Genomic DNA, 23,181 nt, shown 5'->3' on the forward strand with positions numbered 1-23,181 from the left:
ATTTGACTTTTAAGGTCAATCTCCATGCTAATCCTCGAATTTTCAATCACTCAACAAAGAGTATGAGATGCTCTCAAGTCTCAACTCTCAACATCTGCACAGCAAGATGCAAAGTGTTTCATCATAGCTGACTCACTGAGTGCAGTACTAAGGCTTATGCAAACCTGCATTATGACTTCAGTCCCTGCAGTAGCAGCAGTTCTGATATCAAACTAGCCTCTTGCAGTTCTATTCTGAGATTTGAATTTTAAGGTCAATCTCCATGCTAGTCCTTGAATCTTCAATCACTCAACAAAAGTACGAGATGCTGCTCACTCTCAAGTCTCAACATCTGCACTGCAAGATGCATGCTTAGTACTAGTAGCATATCACAGAGAAGTGTTTGTTTCCGAAAATTCAGAGTTTTGAAGATGGTTGCTCATCACGAAGCTAAAGTTTTGAGGCACAATGTCGGAGCTTGGAAGTCATTTTATGGATGTGGAAAGGCAGTCATCTTAAGTAGTCTTTACAAAAGAAAGTGTTGGTCCAACCAATATAATCAGCATTCAGCAACAAAGTTCTTTTGAATCATGAATATTTACTAGTTTTTGCTGGGATTAGCCTGTGCATGTGTAGAATGGCAACACATGAGCACACCATGAATGTGACATAATTGAAGCAGTTGATTATAACTTCAACATTTTAAAATTCATGATTCCTTTCAATCCTCAATTTCTTTCTTGTTTTAACATGAACATAAATTCGATCTAACATGATTTATATGTCGGTTTAGAAAAGTTCACACCTCAAAATATGAAAGATAAACACCTTAAATGTATCTCTAAACTTAAAAGATAAAACAATAGGTCTTTATTGAAGTTCATTGTAATAGCGTTGACTAATTTCAACAATTAAAGTTAAACATGGGCTATATAAGAAGCCTCTCATATTATTTAACAATTACCTTATTTATCATACTTTACACAAATTTTCTGATTCAAATAAAGTTGAACATACGGTTCGAGACGTGAAGACGTATTGTCGTGTCCCACGAGTGCTGGTGTTCAACACGCTGTCACAACAGTTGGATGAAGTGTCCATATATCCTAGTACATGGACAATCATATTAATAGTTCAACATTAAGAATTCAAATACTAGAGAGTGAGGGATAGCTCAAGTGGTTAGAGCTTCCTTCCCGATTCCAGGAGATCCTGGGATCGATTCTCACCCCCGCCCTTGTGGCTCTCTAAACACCAAAAAAAAAGAATTCAAATACTAGTATTATTTTTTTTTTGACAAGAAGGATTATATTCAAATATTCAGTAGTACTTCTTTTGTAAAATGTATACGAGTATGCTTTTGATTATTAGGGCATTTATTCATAAAAACAAGATTAAACAATTGACCACATTAACAATGTTTAACTTTTGTGACTCAATCAACATTAACAAAAAAAAAAAAAAAAAAAAAAAACGAAAAAGAAGTGGGCTTGTTGGGCTTCAATATTAGTGGGCTATTACATTGGAGTGCCCAAAAACTCACTCTCTCATCTTCTCCCACTCAACCGCTCTCTTTCCCACCGTCGGCGACTGACAACGGCGCCCGTAACTTCCGGCGGCGATGCACCGGAAATTCAATCTTCAACCTTCAATTTAAGGTATCTTCTTCTACACATCAAATTTCTGGAAAAACTAAATCAAAACGTGAAAATGATGCTCCAATTTTTCAAAAATTCATCGCATTTTGTTCCGAATTTCGGTAATTGAGGTGCGATTTTATTGATTCTGGTTTTTTTTTTTTCGATTTATAGGGTTTATTCCCTATCAATTTGTGATTTTAGCGGGGTGATTTTGACGATGATGAGAGAGAATCAGTGGTTAACATCAATGGCGGAATCAAATGGAATCGTAGTTATTGTAGTGACTGTGTTAACATTGATTCTTGTTCGATTGTTGTATGTTCTTCATCGATGCGGCAAATCATTACGACTTACTACTGTTAAACCGCTTAGTACTCTCATTGTTCTTGGTTCAGGTTGGCTTATTGATCTAAATTTGTTAAAATTGCTAATTTAAAAAAAAAAATATTTTCGTAGTATATCTGAAATTTATGTGCATTTTTGATATTTTTCTTCAAATTTTAATTCATATTGTATGGTTAGCTGATGATGTTACAATTGGTTCAAATCAATTTGGCTGAATTTGGATTTTTATTCTTTGGAATTAAGGCATCAGGCATAATTTTTGTTTGAATTAATTTTGATCGATTTGTAATATTCTTTACCTGATTATATGCATGTATGTCTGCTGTTATACTTGAAGGTGGTCACACTGCTGAGATGATTAATCTCTTGTTGGCGTTGCAAAAGGACAGGTTTATGCCGAGATATTACATAGCTGCTGCTACTGATAATATGAGCCTGCAAAAAGCTCGAACATTCGAGAGCTCCTCAGATAATGAGGTAATTACATTTCTGCTGCAACTGTTTCCTGTTTTCTGCAGCTTACTTTGTGTTATACTTTCCATCATAAGGTCCACTCATGAACATTTAATTTTGTAGTATACCTGATATTGAAAGTAGCACTCTCATAAGTCCAATGCCACATTTTATGGTCGTTTCATATATGTCGTTATGGATCATGTTGCTTGCTTCTTCTGAGATTAGTGTACTAACGCAGAACTGGGATTAGACTGTCAGGATAGACTCATTAATTGGGGTTTTAACCAAACATATTATAGGTTTTATGAAAAGTTCTTTTTCGTTGCAAACAAGTTCAATGGCTGAATTGCAAACTCGGCATTCTGTATTTTCCTGTTCTCTGTGCCTCTGTGGGTGCTAGGGACTTGGGGCTAGATTTAGGCTAAATTCTCCTTTTGCAAATGTTAAGCACTAGAAAGCTGAAACCCTAATCAGTTATCTCCTGTGATTATCTATCTTTCTAGGCTCTCTCATCATCATCCACGTCAATGGCTACTTGTAGGTTTTTTTATTTTATATATATATATATATATATATATATATATATATATATATATATATATATATATATATACACTCAATAGTGTTTTTATTTTTTCCTTTTGTGAAACTTTCCAAATTTGGATGTGTGTAGTAGACCTTCACTTTTTTCTTGAAAGCTTTTTCAGAACACCTCCTAAGGTCTATTCCTTTCTGTCATTTGGCTTTGTGATTATTTAGTGATTTGAATTCAGAGTTAGTTTCAAATCTTTGCTAGAGGTTATGTAATTTACATTGTTTATTGGAGAAAGTTGGAATGCAAAATTGAGACTTTGGTAAGAGATTACAAAATTCACAAGCATGAGTACGTCTCATTAACATTCATTTTCATGAATTGATCATGCAAGGATGCTTATAGACAATTACCATGTGAGAACTGGAATTGTGCAGGTTACCTCTTTTTCAATCTTTGCTATTAAGCACACTGGTGGATAGTGTATGAGCAATAGCAAATTTGAAGGTTGTAATGATGTAGAAAGATATAGAACTTCTCAGTACTTATAATATCTAAGAGTTTTTATTGGATAACTTTCTTGCTGAAGCACTGGAAGGAATTCATTAGGCTTATAACTACCAAGGAAAAAGGTGAATGCATAAGCTCATATAAATTTTTAGGAGTTGGCCAACAAGATTATTCTTTGGAGGGTGCTTTATGAGCAAGCTTTTATTTTATTAGTAATGTGTTTATCAAATTACAGCTGCTGCAATGTGAAACCTTAAGTATGACTGTTAGCCATGATATTACTCGTTAGGAAAATACTTCACGAGCGAGCTTTTATCGTAGTAGTAGTGTGCTTATAAGGATGTGATTCCTGCACTGTGAACGCAGAGGTATGATTGATTTGGATGTGATCTCTGTTTCCGAGTGGTTGGATTTTGAACATGTGAATTTTGGTTACTCCGTATGTACAGTTGAGTTAGATATGACAGGTATGAATATACTGATGTTGTAGCCAATAGCATGGGTTTCATGTGATTTTTTTTTGTGGAAAGTCATTATTATTGGTTGAGTTTATGATTTGTGAATTATAAAATTATATGAGTTCATGGGGATAACATGTAGATTTTGTGGTGAGGAGTGTACTTTTACATGTGGTTGTTTCTCTCTGCCTCAATGTGCTTTGTTGGGAACAATGTGTTTGATTTGAATCTGGTTGTAGAAGTTATGTTGTATACTGCTCACTGCCGTGTGAAAGTTTTACTTTAGGGCATCACTCTTCCCATATTTTCCTTATATAAGCTGTACATAACTTGCTTTATAATTAGCATTTTGTTCTTTTGGACTTGGTGGTCTACCAGTTTAAAAAAAGTGACTTGGTGGTCTAACCTGCTGCCCTCTTTGAGACCTTGAGATGGTCTATCAATTGACCGCATACCTTTATTAAATCATGAAGATTTATCACGCGTCTACATGACTATTAACTGCTGTATTTAACGTATGTGGCGTAGTGAGATTACAGACTTTTGCCTGATTCTGATTTCATTGCAGAATGGGATGAATGCAGCACAGTACATGCAGATATATAGAAGTCGAGAAGTTGGTCAGTCATATATAACTTCTGTTGGGACAACCCTGATTGCCATTGCTCATGCACTATGGTTGATGATTAAAATCAGACCTCAAGTGGTATATATCTATTCTACCCTCACAATTTTTTTTTAACAATTATAACCTGTGTTATTTATTTATAATTGATGTATTGTTTTAATGTTTTCTGCTAGATTCTCTGTAATGGCCCTGGAACTTGTATACCTTTATGTGCAATTGCCTTTATGTTTAAGGTGAGCTCTTTACTGGAACTGTATCAAAATTGTGACTAATAATCATATTGTTCTAATATGTTCGAGATTTATCAGATAGATTCTATTTGCTACTGCAGGTACTAGGGATAAGATGGTCATCAATATTCTATGTGGAGAGTATTGCAAGAGTAAAAAGACTCTCTTTGAGTGGTTTGCTGCTCTACAAACTAAGAATTGTTGATCAACTTTATGTGCAATGGCCTCAACTGCAAAGGAAGTATCCTCGATCCATTTATGTTGGTTGTCTCATGTAGCTGGTTGCTGCATGATCATTTGTGTAGATTCTGCTATACATGCCTTGCTTAGGTTATACACTTCATTTTTGCAACACAACCTAATCTTTTGAGATTTTGACTAATGTATTCTTACTGAGTACTGACTTGAGGGATTTATGCATTCCTGAATCCTGATTGCTTCTGGTGTTCTTTGATACATCCAGAATTTAAAGTTAACATTTGAATGTATAAGGCAATCTTGTAAGTCATACTCGTGCTTGAAAGTTGTAATATACCGTACTTCACATTTCATTTCTGAAATATTTGAATTATACCTGTACAGTGTTGTATCAGCGGCTTGTTCTCCAGACTACTGATATTTATCTGATGTAATAGAACAAGTCAAATTTTTTCACTAAATATACTAGGTAAGTTGGGTTTAATGATATGTTTTGTAATCATCTCCCCACCCTTTTTACTTTGATATAAAGGGGCCTAAGGGCTCTACTCGTTTTGTACATCCTCTGTCCTGAATCCTCCTGATTACTAGCAATTATCTTGACATTGTCCAGTTTACCTATGTATACAATAGTATGTGAAACAAAGATATGCCATGGACTCCAAAATTCATTTGCATGTGGTGTGTATTTGTCCTGGCTTCTTACAGAGGCCTATTAGTCTGTTATGGTGATTAGATTGCCTTGGATAGTTGGATGTCATCTTTGCTGACTGGGTATATTTCCTGGCCCCTTGCAGATTCCTGTTAGTCATGTCATTGGATGTTAGCAGTTGCCAAACTGTGACATCCAACATAAAGTATTCAATGGAAGCTTAAGGCCTCCACACTCCCATTAGAAATGCAACTGTCAGGGATCATTGAATGATCTGGTAATAGACCACTCAACTAATTTCTGAACTACAGCTCATTAGCAGAATAGTTCTGTTATTCTGTGTACTTTTCCTTAATTGGAATATGGAATCTATGTTATGTTGACATAATGTGCTGAATTTGTGCCATTTCTGCAAGTTTATGCCAAACATTGGTCATTCTGACTGCATTGTAGATTCCGCATAGTAGATAAGCCTTTTGCCTTCTAAAAGTCTGTAACACACGCCTCTCTTTTTTAAAATTCTTTTGTTGATTTGATAGAAGTTTATTCTTTCCCCTTTCTTCATTTTGCCCCACAAAATAACACTTCTATTTTCCATGCATCAATGTATTTCCTAGTCTTGTACATTTCTTTTTCTTATAGACTTTATCTGCTCTCAGAACTTGTGTATTATGTACTAAAAAAGAAAACAGAGTATTTTTCCTGTAATAATACGCCAGAAATCTGTAGTGAGATTCTGGTGTTTCCTAGTCAGAGTAAGGTTAAGGGATGGAGTCTCTTGAAGATGAGGAGTTTGATCTCAACTGGGTTTGCTGTCTTCTTGATGATATACCAAGCACTTGTTGTGACTCTTCTGCCATGCAGCCTGACATTCCTTTGCCTATTGCTCGATTCGATTCTTTTCCCAGCTCCACCTTCCTCAGGTTTGTTCACTTTATCCATTTTATTAGTACCATTTCTGTTCAAATTTTGTTTATCAGCTGACAGAGTAATTGTCAGTTTGGATCAGAATAATTTTTTGTTAAGTAGATATTACCAAGCTGAACTTTTTGTAGGTATAAAGTGTTTGGTCCTTGAGATGTATTTATTTTAGGCAATAGATTTGTATTATTCTAATATCCCGTCGTTCTGTTCTTCTGCACCATTGAGCTGTTCTTTGAATCAAATCTAGTTTTGTTAAAGCAATAATACTTTAGGGGAATGAGTTAGTTCACTTGAAGTCTGATTCAAGTATGGTATCTTGGGGATTATTTAGTTGATCTTATCACAATATGTTTGAGTATGCTTTCTTTTCGTCCTTCCAGTGAGGCTACTCAAGATTCCATCGAGAGTTTGTATGGTTTTGATGTCTGTTGCCGGAAAAGGTACCCAATCATTTTGTTAATATGTACCTTGATTGTTGTAATCATCGTCCTTTGTAATTATTCATATCTGCTGAATATTTCTTTGCCTTTCAACTCCAGAGTTCGTGTTGGATCGGTTACTGCATCAAGCAGCTCCAAAGCATGTCGTGAGAAACAACGAAGGGATCATCTAAATGAAAGGCATGTACAGTATTAAAATTTCAGTTTTTTTTTTTTTTTAATTTTTTTTTTTAATTTTTTATTTCTTTAACATACCTTAATCTTTCTCAAAGTACTTATTACTATTTTGTTGGTAGGTTCCTTGAATTAAGTGAAATTTTGGAGTCTGGAACAAAACCCAAGTTTGACAAAGCCGCTATACTAACTGATGCTATTCGGCAAGTAAAGCTGTTACGTGAAGAAACTAGTAACTTAACCAGCCAAAATGGTGAATTAAAAGAAAAGATCAATGAATTGAAGGTTATGTCTCTTTTATATTTGGTTTCGATCTGTAAGCAAGAAAAAAAAAGGATTGTACATAAGCCATAGGCTAGCCAACCTCACAAATCAGCTCTAATACCAAAATATACAGTATATCATTAGCTTCGTTAATATCTTAATTGCATTACAATCAAGGATGTTGGAGTCTAAACTATCTGCACTTGTACTAATGCAGGTGAAGAAGAAAGCACTTGGCGGTGAAAAGCATAGGTTAGTGTCAGAGAAAGAGAAGCTGGAGCAGAGAATTAAGTCTGTAGCTTTTCATCCTAGCTTACATTTCCATCCTACTTCCGTTCCATCTTCATACGCTATCCCCTGTCAAGCAGTTGGTGGCAAACTGATGCCCCTGATTAATTACTCCGGTGTTCCCTTTTGGCAATTTGCACCTCAAGCTGCTTTTGATACCTCACAAGATCACGTCTTTCACCCTCCCGTCGCTTAAGCTGGAGCTGTTATCCCTTCCTTGCAGATCTCCCATTGACCTTGAAGTTAATGGTTAAATCGATCTCCTTAGTGTAAGGCTCTGTTTCAGGATGAAAGGATTAACAATGGATGATTAATTGTATTGGAGCGGTAGTTAATTCTGCTTAACTGATGAACTAAATTCGGTTATGCATTGATTGAAACTCTCTCTTTTTCATAATCACTTCATGCTCCAGTCATCCACACACATCTACACATAATTTTCTAAAACCTGACACATTAGCGCCACAAGTTTCTTCTTTTACCATTATAATTATATTTTCCTTCCTTCTCTTAATTCTTCAATTTTCTCATATTATACTTCATATCATTTGTGTATATTTATCTCTGTTTCACTTTTATTAACTCGTGCGTAACATGACCTAGAAGACTGGTGTAGTTTCTTACTACAAGTTTGCAACTGGAAAACACTTGATTCCACCTTTTATCCCATCTTTGAGAAATTGTCACTAATAATAATCTTACAACTGAGAAGTACATATAATCATATAATCTGTCTTACAATATTGTAAATTATCCTCTATTATATATGAAATATAAAGTTTCCAAGGGAGAATTTTCCTTACAATTAGTACTTATTAAGAATTTGCTATTTCTAGAACATGTTCATTATATCCTATCGTTTAGCCTAAACAATATATCAAAATATATACTTGTTGCCTTTCCACTATTTTGACTTGGAAACATTAAACAATTAGGGGATACTAGTCTAGGCCAACTCATTAATCATTGTGTTCATCTTTGGAGGTTCCTACCGTGAATAAGGGTCAGTTATCGAATCCTTGTTCATTGATGAACGCGCAATCGTTCTCTCCTTGCTATGACGATGTGACTTAGTGTCCCCTCTACTAGCAACGGACGTGATGAATGCAGGACAAGAAGGCGCCGGAAGAGTAAGCGAATGGCTACTGAGCATTAAAACTATAAAGGACATTGTTGGTCGGTCCTCTGCCTTTTCTTGAACACACAATAAGCCCATGTGTGTGCATCTTATAATATCCCTCTTTGATCTTAAGGACAATGCTGGATCCACAACTTTTAAAGGTGTACCTTCTCTCCAATTTCGCCAAACCTACCAGACATTATAGTCAATTTTTGATAACATTAAGCTAAAGTAATTTTTACTTAAATCTTTATAATTGCTAACTAATTATTACTTCTTTAATTAAGTATTCGATATGTATATTACAATTGGGTTTTAAGGACCATAATAAATAAGCTATCCACTAAGAAAACGTAGTCTACAACTTTTTTAGTTCCTAGGAAAACTTGAACACTTACAAAGTTTATTAGGTCCTCTGCATATAGTTCATTGGGAGAACCTCGATTCTTTCTACCAGTTATAATTTCGAGCACGAGTACACCAAAGCTGTAGACATCGGATTTTACAGAGAATAATCCATGAAGTGCATATTCCGGTGGCATATATGCACTGCATAGAAGAAAAAAAATAATTTAGTATGAGATTTGATGGTACTTTTTATATTCAAGCAGAGATGGACTGAAAGAAAACAGAACAAAAAAAAAAAAAAAAAAAAAAAAAATAATTAACAGAGGATGACAAACAATATTACACTTACTAGGTACCAACAATTCTGTTGGTATCTCCTTGAGTTTGGTCAACTTCAAATAACCTCGCGGTGCCAAAATCTGCAATTTTAGGATTCATTTCAGAATCAAGTAGTATGTTGCTAGCCTTAAGATCACGATGGATGATTCGTAATTGAGATTCTTCATGAAGGTAAAGGATTCCTCGAGCTATGTTTGCTATAATATTGTAGCGATTTCTCCAGTCCAAATATGATCGCTTTCTTACATCTGTTCACATCGATAATATAGAGGGTGTAAGTTACTCAATCCATTTATGTCATATAGTCTGATAAAGTAAACTATGATTCTATAAACTGAATCTATAGTCATACTCATACCAAACAAGAAATGGTCAAGGCTCGTATTGGGAAGGAACTCATAGATAAGAAGTCTTTCTTTACGTTCGATACAGAATCCAAGGAGCCTAACAAGATTTCTGTGGTGAAGCTTAGCTACTAACAAAACCTCTGTCTTAAACTCATCATCACCTTGTCCTGAATCTTTTGCCAGTCTTTTCACCGCGACTTCTTGTCCATTTGCTAATCTCCCCTGGTTTCAAATAATAACATGAACATTAGTCTGATCTAATTGTACTAATAGACTAATAGTACATTATATTTGTTTCTAAATATATGTATGAAGTACCTTATATACAGTACCAAATCCACCTCGGCCAAGTTTGTTATCATCCGAGAAGTTGTTTGTTGCTACTTTTATTGTACGAAAATCAAATTGTAGAGACACTAAACTTGTACTTTCATCACTGTCATGTCCACGATGGAAAGCAGAAGCCGCTAAAATCAAAAGTAAAATAACAAAAGCTCGATCATCAAATGATTAGAACGAATATGATTGATATACATCCTAATCTCTGAAGTTCAAAATAATTTGCTTATTACCTCCAAATATTTTCCATGATTTTCGTCTTCTAAACAATAAATAGAATCCAATTGCAAGAGCAATTAGTATAGTTGTTGATACTGTGACTAGGATGGCAATCTTCCTCGTGTTGCTCCCGTTTCCTACAAAATCAAGTCGGAAATCAGCATACTTTTTCTGTTAGTAATACTTGCAAAAATATGACTTTTGTACTATGTACGAGTATAATTTTGTAATTAGTGTGACCGGTTGACACAAGCCAAATAACCCTTAACCGACGAGTAACCCCTAACAAAATAATTTCTGAACGACTGAGTAACCTCTGGCTGACCTGGTAACCCTGACCAAGTGAGTAACCCTTATAACACTAACAAAGTAGCCCCATAATGGTTGGCTATACGATCCGCCCAGCCACATATAAAATTTAGTGTTTATCATTTTATATATTAACAATAAAAGATATTAATGATTGTTAAAAAGAAAATAAATTAATAATTGAAAATGTGCATTGAAAAGTTTATACCTTGTCTTGTCTTAAAAAAAGTTTGTATTTGAGATAAAACATTATTCATGGGATTTTATTAGATTAAAATTATACCTATAAGAATAATAAGATATCAACTTTTTATATATCTTATTCATCAAGATTAAAATGTATATTAATGATTGAAATAATGCATTGATATTTGACAAGTGTGAAAATAAAAATGTTAAATTATTGAGAAACTCTTATTAGAGTATTGATAAAAAAAATACTTTGTGAAAAAATTGACTTACCACTAGGGTGGCTAAAATTTGTCGCGGGGGTTGGTGGTAGGGAAGGTGGTTGTGATGGTGGTGAGGGCAATGTCGACAAATCAAAGAAAGGATAAAGATCGTATCGGATGTGACAGCTAGGTTGCCTTATTCCACCACCTGGACTCACCATTAATCTTGCAATACCATCCGTTATGCACGTATTACAGTCAGTAGGGCTCAAGTCTGGTGTGCACTGCCCCAACCCATATATGGTCTGAAAAGCCGAAATATTGACATAATCTGTGGCAAATTTCTTTTGTGACCCTCCAAGTGCAGCATTAACCGCGATTTTGTCATTCATCATGTTATTCCTAAGCTCCATGAACCGGGTCTCATTGCCTATAATGTTCGCGGTCACATAATAAACTAGGTAGACTGAATCATCCATTGAACCAAAAAATGAGCTATTAGAGTACCTAACCATGCACTCACTGTACCAAAGCGTGGCTATTTTTCGGTTAGGACATAGGTTAGGAAGGTCCGTCATGGTGGACATAGTAACACATTGTTGGCACGAGCTAGCGTTTATGTCTCCACGACATAAGAAGTGACCGTAAATAGCCTCATCTTTAGCATTGCCGTTGTTAGGAACTACGGCTTGGTGGTAGCCTGCCGGGTTGTTGGTGGAATTGGAAGAGAGAAAATGGAAGAGGGTGTTTAGGTTGGTTGCAAATTGGCTAGTGTTGGCAAACATAGTATCGTTTGGGCAATAATAGTTTGGATAGCTTGTTGATTTGGAAATCATCATTAACATAATTAGCATATTGAATGAGCATAAAACTAATATTTGTCTAAATGTTTGAGCCATTTTTTTTTCCAGATTTGAGACCATCAATCACATAAATTGAATTATATTAAACAATGAAACAAATTTTTCAATTTTTTTTTCTTGATGTAATAAATGGGTCAAACCTTTCTATGGATAAAGTATTCGCAATTCGTTACAACGCGTTGAAAGGATCGAAATGAGTGAATGTGAGGTCCACCTTACTAATAAAATACTTATTAATTTTTTTTTTTGAAATAAAATACTTATTAATTTGTTACGTAGTTGGATGTAATAAAAAAAATAAACCGAAAGTTTGAAATTAAGTTGTGGGTTAGGTAGACCGTACCGTAGACTTGGAAAAATTCACCCGTATCATTCACTTATTTATTTAGTGGGTTTTATTTAGTCAACATCTTGTTTACTTTACAATAATTGTTACTCGTGAGTGGGTAAGTATGTCCATAGTAATTTTTATACTTTATTTTACCACTGCTTAAAATAAAATGCTACCTCTGTTAACTATTATTTGTAACAAAGGAATATTTTATATCTCACAAATAATACCCTTTTGTTGTAAATAATAATTAACGGAGGTAGTACATTCGATTGAACGTGTTTCATTTTAAGCAGCAAATTATATATTCAACTTTTAGTTTTGCTTTTTTTTTTCTTTAGTTTATCTTTAACAATCAACAATATGTGTTATATTAAAATTTTTTATACCTAATAGTATCATTTTACAGCAATATTGTAATTATGTTGTTTTACATGTTTTTTTTTTTTTTTTTTTTTTTTTTTTTTTTTTTTGGTGAAGTGTTGTTTTACATGTTTACTCAATCCAATACTCCCTCTATTCCAAATTGAAGAATGCCTCATTTACTGAATCCTCTTGACTTATAAAATAGAGATATATGTGTCGTAACTTGTAAAATAATGCCATCGATTTTTAAAACTATCAAAATGCTTGGTGAAAAAAATTTGAACATGTGGCCTATCGTGTGCATATAGATCTGGCATTTACCTGATGGAGGAGAATGCACTGTTGTTGGAGGAGAAGGCGCTGCTGTTGGAGGAGATGATGGACTAGGTACGTCGTTGTAAAACAAATAATCCTCGTATCTTAACTTGCAACTCGGTCCAAGAATCTGCGCTCCCGTGTTATTAGTTGAGCCACTAGGTATCATTCCACGAATATAATCTCCAATACAATTAAAGCAGTCTCGTTGCGACAAATCTGGAGAACATTGAGCAAACGCATATATGCTCCCAAAGCTGCCGTAACTATCATTTCCAATTGCAAACTTAAGTTGAGAATCACCCTTCGAAGCATCATTTCGAAGCCTACTTAATAATGTTCCTAGCACTTGATTAAACTGGTTAACGTTATTAGTCACCTTTTTTGTACTCATTAACATTAATGAAGGTTGTTCTTCTTGGCTTCCTAATATTGTCCGACTTGCATAACGTAGCGTACAATTGTCGTACCACCCGATAGCTTCCTTTTGTGTTGGGCAGAGCCGTGGAAGCATAGTTATTGAGTCATCGAGACATTTATAACAATCTTGGAACGCTAAATCACCTCCACATAGCGCGATCCCATTAACTTGGTCAGGTTCCTCGCCGATTGAGAAGTTATAGAAGTGGGAGTTGATTTGAGTGTTGGATGATATGGAAGAGAAGAAGGTGTTGAGATTGGCCTCATATATGCTAGTAGTTGTGTAATTACCATAGGTATCGATACAATAATGTGCAGTGAAATTTTGTTGGCTAATTACGATGGAAATAAAATGAAATTGAATAAGAATATGAATGTAATGAACAACTTTAGAAATTCTCATTTCTAAATCTTTTGCTTTATGTTTCAATCACCTAGCAAAGTTAAAATTTAAATCAAGACAAATTGAGCAACCAACGTGTTAGAAAATTCTACATTTTATAGGTCAACCAACGTGTTTAGAATTGAGGAACATGCCTAAATAAAACTTGGAAAAGTCAGATACGGAGTATTTAAGTGCGAAATTCAAAAGAGAGATGCAATTAGACAACGGTATCGACTGTCAACCACAAAGGTGTGCTTTTATGCAATGGGTGTAATTGGACGTACTTTACGGGTTCAGTTAGTTATTTATACATTACTACATTTGGAGAAAATACTACCCCGATAAAATCTACTTGTAATTATTGAAATTACAGTCTTCCCCGTGTTGCGATGGTGGTGGTGGGAAGTGTCGACAAATCAAAGAAGGGATAAAGATCGTATAGGTTAGGAAGGTCCGTCATAGTGGACATAGTAACACACTAACACATTTTTCGCACGAGCTAGCATTTTGGTCTCCACGACATAAGAAGTGACTGTAAATAGCCTTATCTTAGCATTGTCATCGCTAGGAACTACCGCTTGGTGGTAGCTGGCGAGGGTGTTGGAAGAATTGGAAGAGAGAAAATGGAAGAGGATGTTTAGGTTGGTTGCAAATTGGCTATTGTTGGCAAACATAGTATCGTTTGGGCAATCATAGTATCGTTTGGGCAATCATACTTTGGATCGCTTGTTGATTTGGAAATTATCATTAACATAATTAGCATATTGAATGAGAATATAACTAATAATTGGCTAAATGTTTGAGCCATATTTCTACGACGCGTTGATTAATCAATTATAGTAATTGATTTTGTGTTTTTTAAACCCATGCATTGTAAGGAACGAAAAGTGAGGTCAACCTTACTAATACAAAATACTATTGTTAATATGTTTGGTAGTTGGAGATGTGCTAAAAAAATTGACCGAAAGTTTGAAATTAAGTTGTAGGTTAGGTAGACTGTAGACTTGGAAATATTCACCCGGCCCTTATCCACTTATCTATACTATATATTAAAAGGCGTTTCTAAACAAGCTTATATGCCACTTGGTGCCCTCCTCGGTTCCTAAGCAAGCCTACATGTCATGTAGCGTGCTTAAAAATGTGAATTGTACAAGGTTTGAGCCCAAAACCTTTACTTTAAAAACTTAAGTATTTGCCACTAAACTATCACCACATTAGATGTCATTCTACCAAAACTAAATGTAAATAAAGATTTCAATTATGGAATTAATGCAATAACTCGAGGCATCGCCCGAGCTTAGCTTATTTATTTATTTAGTGGGTTTTACTTGGTCAAAGTCTTGTTTACTTTAGGGTAATTGTTACTTCTTCTATGTTTAAATAAATGAAACGTTTTGACTTTCATGGAATTTTAAAAAAGTTAGTTAAATTTAGGTAAAATTGGTATAAACCACCTTTTTTGTCCAACTTTTTTTGAAAAAACCACTTTTTTTTTTTTTTTTACTAAACCATCTTTTAATTACTTAAGTTTTTTTTATATTTTTTTATTGCACCACCCCTATTTTAAATCTAACGGATTGCATCTTAACCATCCACTTTCAAATCAACAACCACAACAAAACCTTCCCTTCCATCTCAACCATCCACTTCCATTACCCCATTTTAGGGTTTGAGAATGAACAAAGACTACAATTTAATTTGTGCAGCAAAATTAGGTTAGTTTTTTAGAGCTTTACTCAATTTAGTTATGCATTATATACAGGAAGGGTCGAATGTTTTTGGGAGGGAAAAAATAAATGATTTAAGAGGAAAAAACGCAAGTCGTGGACCCCATTGACGTCTCAGTTAAATTTTTTGTCAAAATTTAAAATAGTGGTGGTGCAATAAAAAACTTAGTTACTTAAAAGGTGGTTTAGTAAAAATAAATTAAAGGTTGTTTTTTCAAAAAAGTTGGTCAATAAAAGTGATTTATACCAATTTTGCCTTGAATTTATTAAAATATTTGGCAGTAGGGTATAAGTTTGAGGAGAGCAAATATGGGTGTTGTAATTCGGTGGAATATTAGCAATTGAGATCTTATTGAACATTGAACTATACTAAAAGCTGACCAAGGTTCAACATACTACCAGTATTACTATAAAATTGTTATGATAAAAGCTTGGCATGGAATTGAAGCATAGATAAACTGACGTACCAGTAGACTTGTTAGAATCACCGGCAGGCAACTGTCGTGGAGGCAGCAACATCGGCAGAGGTGGTGGGGCAACCGACGACAAATCAAAGAAAGGATTCGTGTCATACTGGACAACACAGCTATGCTGCAATATTTGCGCACCTTGAGTCATCCGAAACTGCTCAATACCAATTCCTAAACATGTGTAACAATCACTAGGGCTCAAGTCCGGTGTACACTGAGCCAACCCATATATTGTTTGGAATATCGTAACATTCACAAAATCTGTCGCGAATTTCTTCTGTGATCCTCCACTGGGAGCTCGGATTGCAATCACGTTGTTCATCATATTATCCCGAAGTTCCTTGAAACGAGTTGAATTTCCCAATACGTTAGCTGGATTGATCATCATCACCACAAGGTTCGAGTCCAATTTACCAAAAAAGGAGGCATTTGAGTATCTTACTATACACTCATCGAGCCATACAAGTGCAATTTTTCGATTAGGACAGTTTGTAGGGAGGTCAATTGTCACGGCATTGGTAACACACGTTTGGCACGCGCTAGCGTTCAAATCCCCACGACAAAGGAAGTGACCGTAAATTGGCTCGCTATTGGGGTTGCTCGAAACCGCGTGATGGTAGCCGTTTGGGTCAGTTGCATTGGATAAGAGATAACGGAAGAGGGTGTTGAGATTAGCAGCGTATTGGCTATTGTCAGCAAAGATTGTAGTGTTTGAGCCGCAATCGTAGTTTTGAGCACTTGTTGATTTGGAAATCATCAATATGATGATTGGCATATAGATTGAGAAGAATATCGAGAAACGACTTATTTTTTGAGCCATTTTTTTGTACTCGTACTAAATTTTTTTTGGTTGAGACAATTAAAGTAGCTAAACAAGATAATTAAATGTTTAGTTGATGTTACATGACGGGTCAAACCTTTCTATGTACAAAGTCTTCACAAATCACAATTATGTGGCAAATGATTTTTTATTATTATTTTTTTTAATCCATTGCATTATCAATCAATCATCAATTACATACTACTAAAAGCGAATCTGAGGGAACACTTGGCAACATATTATTAAAAAAATTCCCGCCAAAATTACTTTCTAAAAAAATCGTTATTATATAAAAATAAAGATTGCATTTAGATTATGACTTTTTTATATATATAAATTCTAAAATAAACTTCCTAAAATATCAACTTGCACATTATAACTATAAATATTTTCTCTCACCAGCACGTTTTCTCTGCCCCCTGCCGCACCGTACGGCCGTTCGCCAGCTCAGAAAAATAACGGAGTATGACAAAAAATAACGGGATTCTAGAAAACTTTACAAAAAACCGGAAATCAATACTTAACAAAAGAGCGGCTGACAAACGCGACACATTTACCAAAAAACCTACCAACACATTTCCCAAAAACCTAAAGTTACTGCCGATATTTTTAACCTTCGTTTTTTCTCTCACATTCGATTTTCCTCTATTCTTCACAATTTTTGACATGGATAACGAAGAACAAAATTTTCCAGATTCTCAAGAATCCATGGACATTGAAGAGATAGGCGATTCACTAAGTAATTTAGAGATCGAAAACAAAATTAGAGAAATCAAAGAACACATACTGGAAAATATCGAAAGACAAGGTAAATCGATTTTTCTGCAATATGGATGTGTTTTATGTTACAATGAATAACAAAGAAAAAAACTTATGAATATAAAAGTAACCTCTCAAGTAACCCAATAAACACCATTATGTTACCTCCAGATTTAAAAGTAACCCCATTAGTAACCTCTCTGGTAACCCCATGTAACCTCTCTGGTAACCACTTCGAAACCCGTATATTAACCCTTGTCGTAACCCCTGTGGTAAGCTCTTTGTTAACCCCTATAGTAATCCCTTTGATAACCCCTTTTATAACCCTTGTCGTAACCCCTATGGTAACCTCTTTGGTAACCCCTATAGTAATCCCTTTGGTAACCCCTATAGTAATCCCTTTGGTAACCCCTTTTATAACCCTTGTCGTAACCCCTATGGTAACCTCTTTGGTAACCCCTATAGTAACCTCTTTGTTAACCCCTATAGTAATCCCTTTGATAACCCCTCTAGTAGCCTCTTTCGGTAACCCGTCATGTAAACCCTCTGGTAACCACTCAAGTAACCCTTGTAGTAACCCCTAAAGTAACCCCTAAAGTAACCCCTAAGGTAACTCGTAAAATAACCCCTAAGGTAACCCCTAAAATAACCCCTCATGTAACCCTTCTAGTAACCCATCAGGTAACCCCATTATATAATCCTGTTGCCAAGTTCACTGGTAATTTTTTTTAGTAATCCCACTATACTAACCCTTTTGGTAACCCCTATTTTAACCCCTGTTGTAACCCCTGTTATAACTCCTATGGTAACCTCTTTGGTAACCCCTATAGTAACTCCTCTAGTTACATATTTTGGTAACTCCTCTAGTTACATATTTTGGTAACCTCTCAAGTAACTCCTATAGTAACCCCTTGGGTAACCCCTCTGGTTACACTTAAGTAGCTTCTCATGTAATCACTCAAGTAAACCTTTAGGTAACTCTACTGGTAACCCCTATGGTAAGCTGTGAGACATCTATTTTACTAATTATATGTATCTAAATTTTTCTTTTACATTAATAACAGGATTAAGTGACAACACAACAGAAAAGACTCAGAGTACAATAACAGAAGAAAGCTCAAATGAAAACAACCTGACACAACAAAGTAAGACTCAAGAAGATGAAGATTTTGACTATATAGGAAGCCTGATAGGATTTACAGCAAAAACTTTGGATGAAATTTGTGAGATATATAAAAAGCATGCATTTGCTATGGGATTTGGTATAAGACTATCTACCACCAGATGGACTCAAGGAGATAACAAACAAATAAAGGGAAAAGATTTTGTTTGTTCTAAGGAAGGATTTAGATGTAAACCCAAAGTTCCAAAAACTCCTCCTCCAGCCAATGAAACCAGAAGAAAAGTAAAACAAGTTCCTAATACAAGAACAGGATGCAAAGCATTTATAAGAGCAAAAAAAAAACAAGGAAGGTCTATTTGAAATAGAAGAACATGTCATCAATCACAACCATGAGTTAACAAGAAAAGCATGGCAACATCTACACAGGTCAGAGAGAAAGATCAGTGAAGATAAAGCAAAATTAATTGACCTTATGGCAGAGAGTGGATTAAAGCCAACTGAAGCTTACAATTTGATGACTAATGAAGCTGGTGGTGAAGACTTGTTAGGACATACTTTGAGGGACCATTTAAACTACATCTCAAGAAGAAAAATGAAAGAAATTGAAGGGGGTGATGCACAAACTGTTATAGACAATCTATATAAAAGACAGGCAGAAGAAGAAGATTTTTTCTTCAGATTTAAGCTAGGAGGTGATCAAAACACAAACAGATTAACAGCCATATATTGGAGAGACTCTGAAATGAAGGAAGACTTTGATATCTATGGTGATGTAACTGTTTTCGATACCACATATAGAACTAACAAATACAACCTCATATGTGCACCTATAGTGGGAGTCAATAATCATTGGCAGAATGTGATGTTTGGGTGTACATTTATAGCAGATGAGAAGACTGACACGTTTGAGTGGGTTTTATCAACTTTTAAAAAGTCTATGGGAGGGAGTCAGCCTGCTACAATATTCACAGATCAAGACTTGGCAATGTCTAATGCAATTGAAAAGGTAATTCCCTAAATTATGTTTGTATAATTAATTGATTTAGTAACCCATTATGTAACCCCTTAACTTGTCCATTATATAAATATGTTAAATAACCTCTAAAAGTAATCCCTGTTTAAATTCACTAAGTAACCCCATAAGTAACCCCCTAAGTAACCCACTGTTTAAATTGATTAATTAAACTCTTAAATTGATTAATTAACCTCTAAAGTAATCCCTATTTAAATTCACTAAGTAACCCCATAAGTAACCCCCTAAGTAACCCACTGTTTAAATTGATTAATTAACCTCTAAAAGTAATCCCTGTTTAAATTCATTAAGTAACCCCATAAGTAACCCCCTAAGTAACCCACTGTTTAAATTGATTAATTAACCTCTAAAAGTAATCCCTGTTTAAATTCATTAAGTAACCCCATAAGTAACCCCCTAAGTAACCCACTGTTTAAATTGATTAATTAACCTCTAAAAGTAATCCATGTTTAAATTCACTAAGTAACCCCATAAGTAACCCCCTAAGTAACCCACTATTTAAATTGATTAATTAACCTCTAAAAGCATTCCCTGTTTAAATTCACTAAGTAACCCCATAAGTAACCTCCTAAGTAACGCACTGTTTAAATTGATTAATTAACCTCTAAAAGCAATCCCTGTTTAAATTCACTAAGTAACCCCATAAGTAACCCCATAAGTAACACACTGATCAAATTGATTAATTAACCTCTAAAAGTAATCCCTGTTTAAATTCACTAAGTAACCCCATAAGTAACCCCCTATGTAACCCACTGTTTAAATTGATTAATTAACATCTAAAAGTAATCTCTGTTTAAATTCACTAAGTAACCCCATAAGTAACCCCCTAAGTAACCCACTGTTTAAATTGATTAATTAACCTCTAAAAGCAATCCCTGTTTAAATTCACTAAGTAACCCCATAAGTAACCCCTTAAATAACCCCCTAAGTAACCCACTGTTTAAATTGATTAATTAACCTCTAAAAGTAAACCCTGTTTAAATTCACTAAGTAACTCTTAAGTAACCCCCTAAGTAACACACTGATCAAATTGATTAATTAACCTCTAAAATTAATCCCTGTTTAAATTCACTAAGTAACCCCATAAGTAACCCACTGTTTAAATTGATTGATTAACCTCTAAAAGTAATCCCTGTTTAAATACACTAAGTAACCCCATAAGTAACTCCCTAAGTAACTCACTGTTTAAATTGATTAATAAACCTCTAAAAGTAATACTTTGATTTCCTTGTATACTTATAGGTATTTCCTCACTCAAGGCATAGGTTGTGTATTTGGCATTTAATAAAAAATGCTGTTTCTAGATTTGGATCATTAAAACGAAACAAATCTTTCAAAGATGCATTCAATAAATGCTTAAGTGGTTGTGTCACAGCAGAAGAATTTCAAGCTTGCTGGGATCACATGATAACAACCTATAAATTTGAAAAAAAAATACCTGGTTCAAAAGGTTATATAACCTTAGACAAAAATGGTGCACAACTCTGAGCAAGGACTTTTTTTCTGCTGGTATTTTGTCTTCCCAGAGAAGTGAGAGTACAAATAATGCTGTTGGATTTAAAGCAAATAAAAACACAAGTCTGTCAGACTTTTTTAGAATATTCAAGCAAACCGTGAAGAGATGGAGGAAAAACGAATCTGATGCAGATTTTAAGTGTTCAAACTCTGAACCAACTTCACATTTCCCTATGTATGGACTACTGAAGCATGCATCAGAGATATACACACAGACAATTTTTAGAGATTTTGAAACAGAGTTTAGTTATTCAACAGGATGCATAGCTTATATACATGGTCAATTGGGAGATCATTATTTTTATGAGGTGCAAATTGAAAATGACATATCAACTAAGCAGAAGGTAACATTTGTCAGTACACAAAATCAAGTTGCATGCTCATGCAAAAATTTTGAGGAAGTAGGATGGCTTTGTTATCACTGTTTACGTATCTTACACCAGCACTCTGTTACAAGAATTCCACATCAATATATATCAGCAAGGTGGACAAAGTTAGCTAAAGCTCATGTGTGGAAAAAAAAAGATGACAATGGAGCAGAAAATTCAACAGAGAAAGAAAAATACGTGCCTTGGCGTCATACAATGGCAAGAAAGACTTACAATCTTGTTCTTAAATATCAACACCACAAAGAGACACGAAGCTTCATAGAGAGACAACTAAGGAAAATTGAAGAGGATGCTGAAAAAATAAAAACACAACTAGAAATGCAAGAAGAACTACAAGAAGGAGAACAATCTAATGAAACATCGATACAGCAGCAAAATGAAGAAGAAATACCAACAGTGAAGGATCCAGAAAGGGAAAACACTAAAGGAAGAAGCAAAAGAATTAAGGGGCACTTTGAAAAAGGAAAGCAACCTAAACCAAAGAAAACAAAAGCAATGCAAGCAAGAGGAGACACAAGAGAGTAACCCCATAAGTATTCTATAAATATGTTAAATAACCCCCTAAGTAACCCTATAAGTAACCCCATAAGTATATTATTGTACAAATTAATTAAGTAACCCCTAATCCATAACCAATAAAAACAAACAATAATAAATAAAAAAAACAGAGAATAAAATAATTTCATTTTTACTAATTCTAATTAAATTAACCCTTCTAATAACCCCTCTGTAAATATGCTATCTTTTAAGCACCCAAATAACCACCCTCAAGAAAACTCTTAAGTAACCCCATAAGTAACCCCCTTACTTATACATTCTATAAATCTGTTAAATAACCCCCTAAGTAACCCTCTAAGTAACCCCATAAGTATATTATTGTACAAATTAATTAAGTAACCCCTAACACATAACCAATAAAAACAAAAAAAAGTAAATATTAACAATATACAAACTACTAGAAATGGTTTACAACTTACAAACTACTAGAAATGGTTTCAAATATTAACAATCACAGTATCAAAATCAAGTTTAAGTAAACATGAAAAGTTTAAAATATAAAAAACAAATGTTAGGCAACTATAGAAATTATATTCAAATGGAGTTCAATCAAATTTATATCCTAAAGAAATTATATTTCTTACTTTCCTTCTTAATTCATTTTAGATGCTGGAAGTGTCAACTTAGCTGCTGCTGCTTTAGATATAGGAGCTATTGGTACTACTGTGATTCTGATTAATTGCGTCTTGTTTTTCTTCTTGCATCTAATTCTTCTGCTACTATTGTAGCAGCCACCAAAACATCATCTTCTTCAATATTGTCTGCAGAATCCTTAAACACAACTCCTTTTGATTTTCTTTCTGCAGCAGCCTCTTCTGCTTCTATGTAGCAGCCACCATAGCAGCTTCTTCTTTCTCAAGTTTAGCTTTTCTTCTCCTTTCAGAATCAGCCCGTTGTTCTGCCTTATAAGCTTCAATTGCAGCCTCTTTAATAAGTTTCTCATTTTGCAAAACCTCGGCCAATATATGATCATGGT

At 34.6% G+C, this 23,181-nt stretch overlaps 4 protein-coding genes and 1 pseudogene across 4 annotated transcripts; 3 read left to right on the top strand and 2 right to left on the bottom strand.

Moving 5' to 3' along the window:
* The first annotated feature begins 1,555 nt into the window (after nucleotides 1-1,555).
* LOC145577490 (uncharacterized) lies at nucleotides 1,556-5,056 on the top strand. The gene is made up of 6 exons (XM_081634972.1): nucleotides 1,556-1,637; nucleotides 1,791-2,014; nucleotides 2,302-2,441; nucleotides 4,489-4,626; nucleotides 4,722-4,781; nucleotides 4,880-5,056. The coding sequence occupies exons 2-6, from the start codon at nucleotides 1,837-1,839 to the stop codon at nucleotides 5,054-5,056; spliced, it is 693 nt and encodes a 230-aa protein (XP_081491098.1). The 5' UTR covers nucleotides 1,556-1,637; nucleotides 1,791-1,836.
* A 295-nt stretch (nucleotides 5,057-5,351) lies between these two features.
* On the top strand, nucleotides 5,352-8,090 carry LOC145577489 (transcription factor ILR3-like). The gene is made up of 7 exons (XM_081634970.1): nucleotides 5,352-5,445; nucleotides 5,774-5,853; nucleotides 5,888-6,551; nucleotides 6,933-6,992; nucleotides 7,092-7,172; nucleotides 7,289-7,451; nucleotides 7,648-8,090. Exons 3-7 carry the CDS (start codon nucleotides 6,397-6,399, stop codon nucleotides 7,912-7,914), a joined length of 726 nt encoding a protein of 241 aa, XP_081491096.1. The 5' UTR covers nucleotides 5,352-5,445; nucleotides 5,774-5,853; nucleotides 5,888-6,396; the 3' UTR covers nucleotides 7,915-8,090.
* Nucleotides 8,091-8,423: 333 nt separating this feature from the next.
* Nucleotides 8,424-13,829, bottom strand: LOC145577487 (cysteine-rich receptor-like protein kinase 26). Its single transcript, XM_081634969.1, has 7 exons — nucleotides 13,013-13,829; nucleotides 10,445-10,567; nucleotides 10,191-10,366; nucleotides 9,884-10,094; nucleotides 9,536-9,773; nucleotides 9,237-9,387; nucleotides 8,424-9,027 (listed from the first exon to the last, which is right to left on the bottom strand). The coding sequence occupies exons 1-7, from the start codon at nucleotides 13,827-13,829 to the stop codon at nucleotides 8,707-8,709; spliced, it is 2,037 nt and encodes a 678-aa protein (XP_081491095.1). The 3' UTR covers nucleotides 8,424-8,706.
* A 2,096-nt stretch (nucleotides 13,830-15,925) lies between these two features.
* Nucleotides 15,926-16,828, bottom strand: LOC145578304 (cysteine-rich receptor-like protein kinase 25). The gene has a single exon (XM_081635647.1). It carries the CDS (start codon nucleotides 16,826-16,828, stop codon nucleotides 15,926-15,928), a length of 903 nt encoding a protein of 300 aa, XP_081491773.1.
* A 2,039-nt stretch (nucleotides 16,829-18,867) lies between these two features.
* On the top strand, nucleotides 18,868-22,172 carry LOC145578305 (protein FAR1-RELATED SEQUENCE 5-like; annotated as a pseudogene).
* Nucleotides 22,173-23,181: the final 1,009 nt, after the last annotated feature.

Source organism: Chenopodium album, chromosome 14, assembly GCF_948465745.1.
Source record: "Chenopodium album chromosome 14, dcCheAlbu1.1, whole genome shotgun sequence".
Classification (NCBI taxonomy): Eukaryota; Viridiplantae; Streptophyta; class Magnoliopsida; order Caryophyllales; family Amaranthaceae; genus Chenopodium; species Chenopodium album.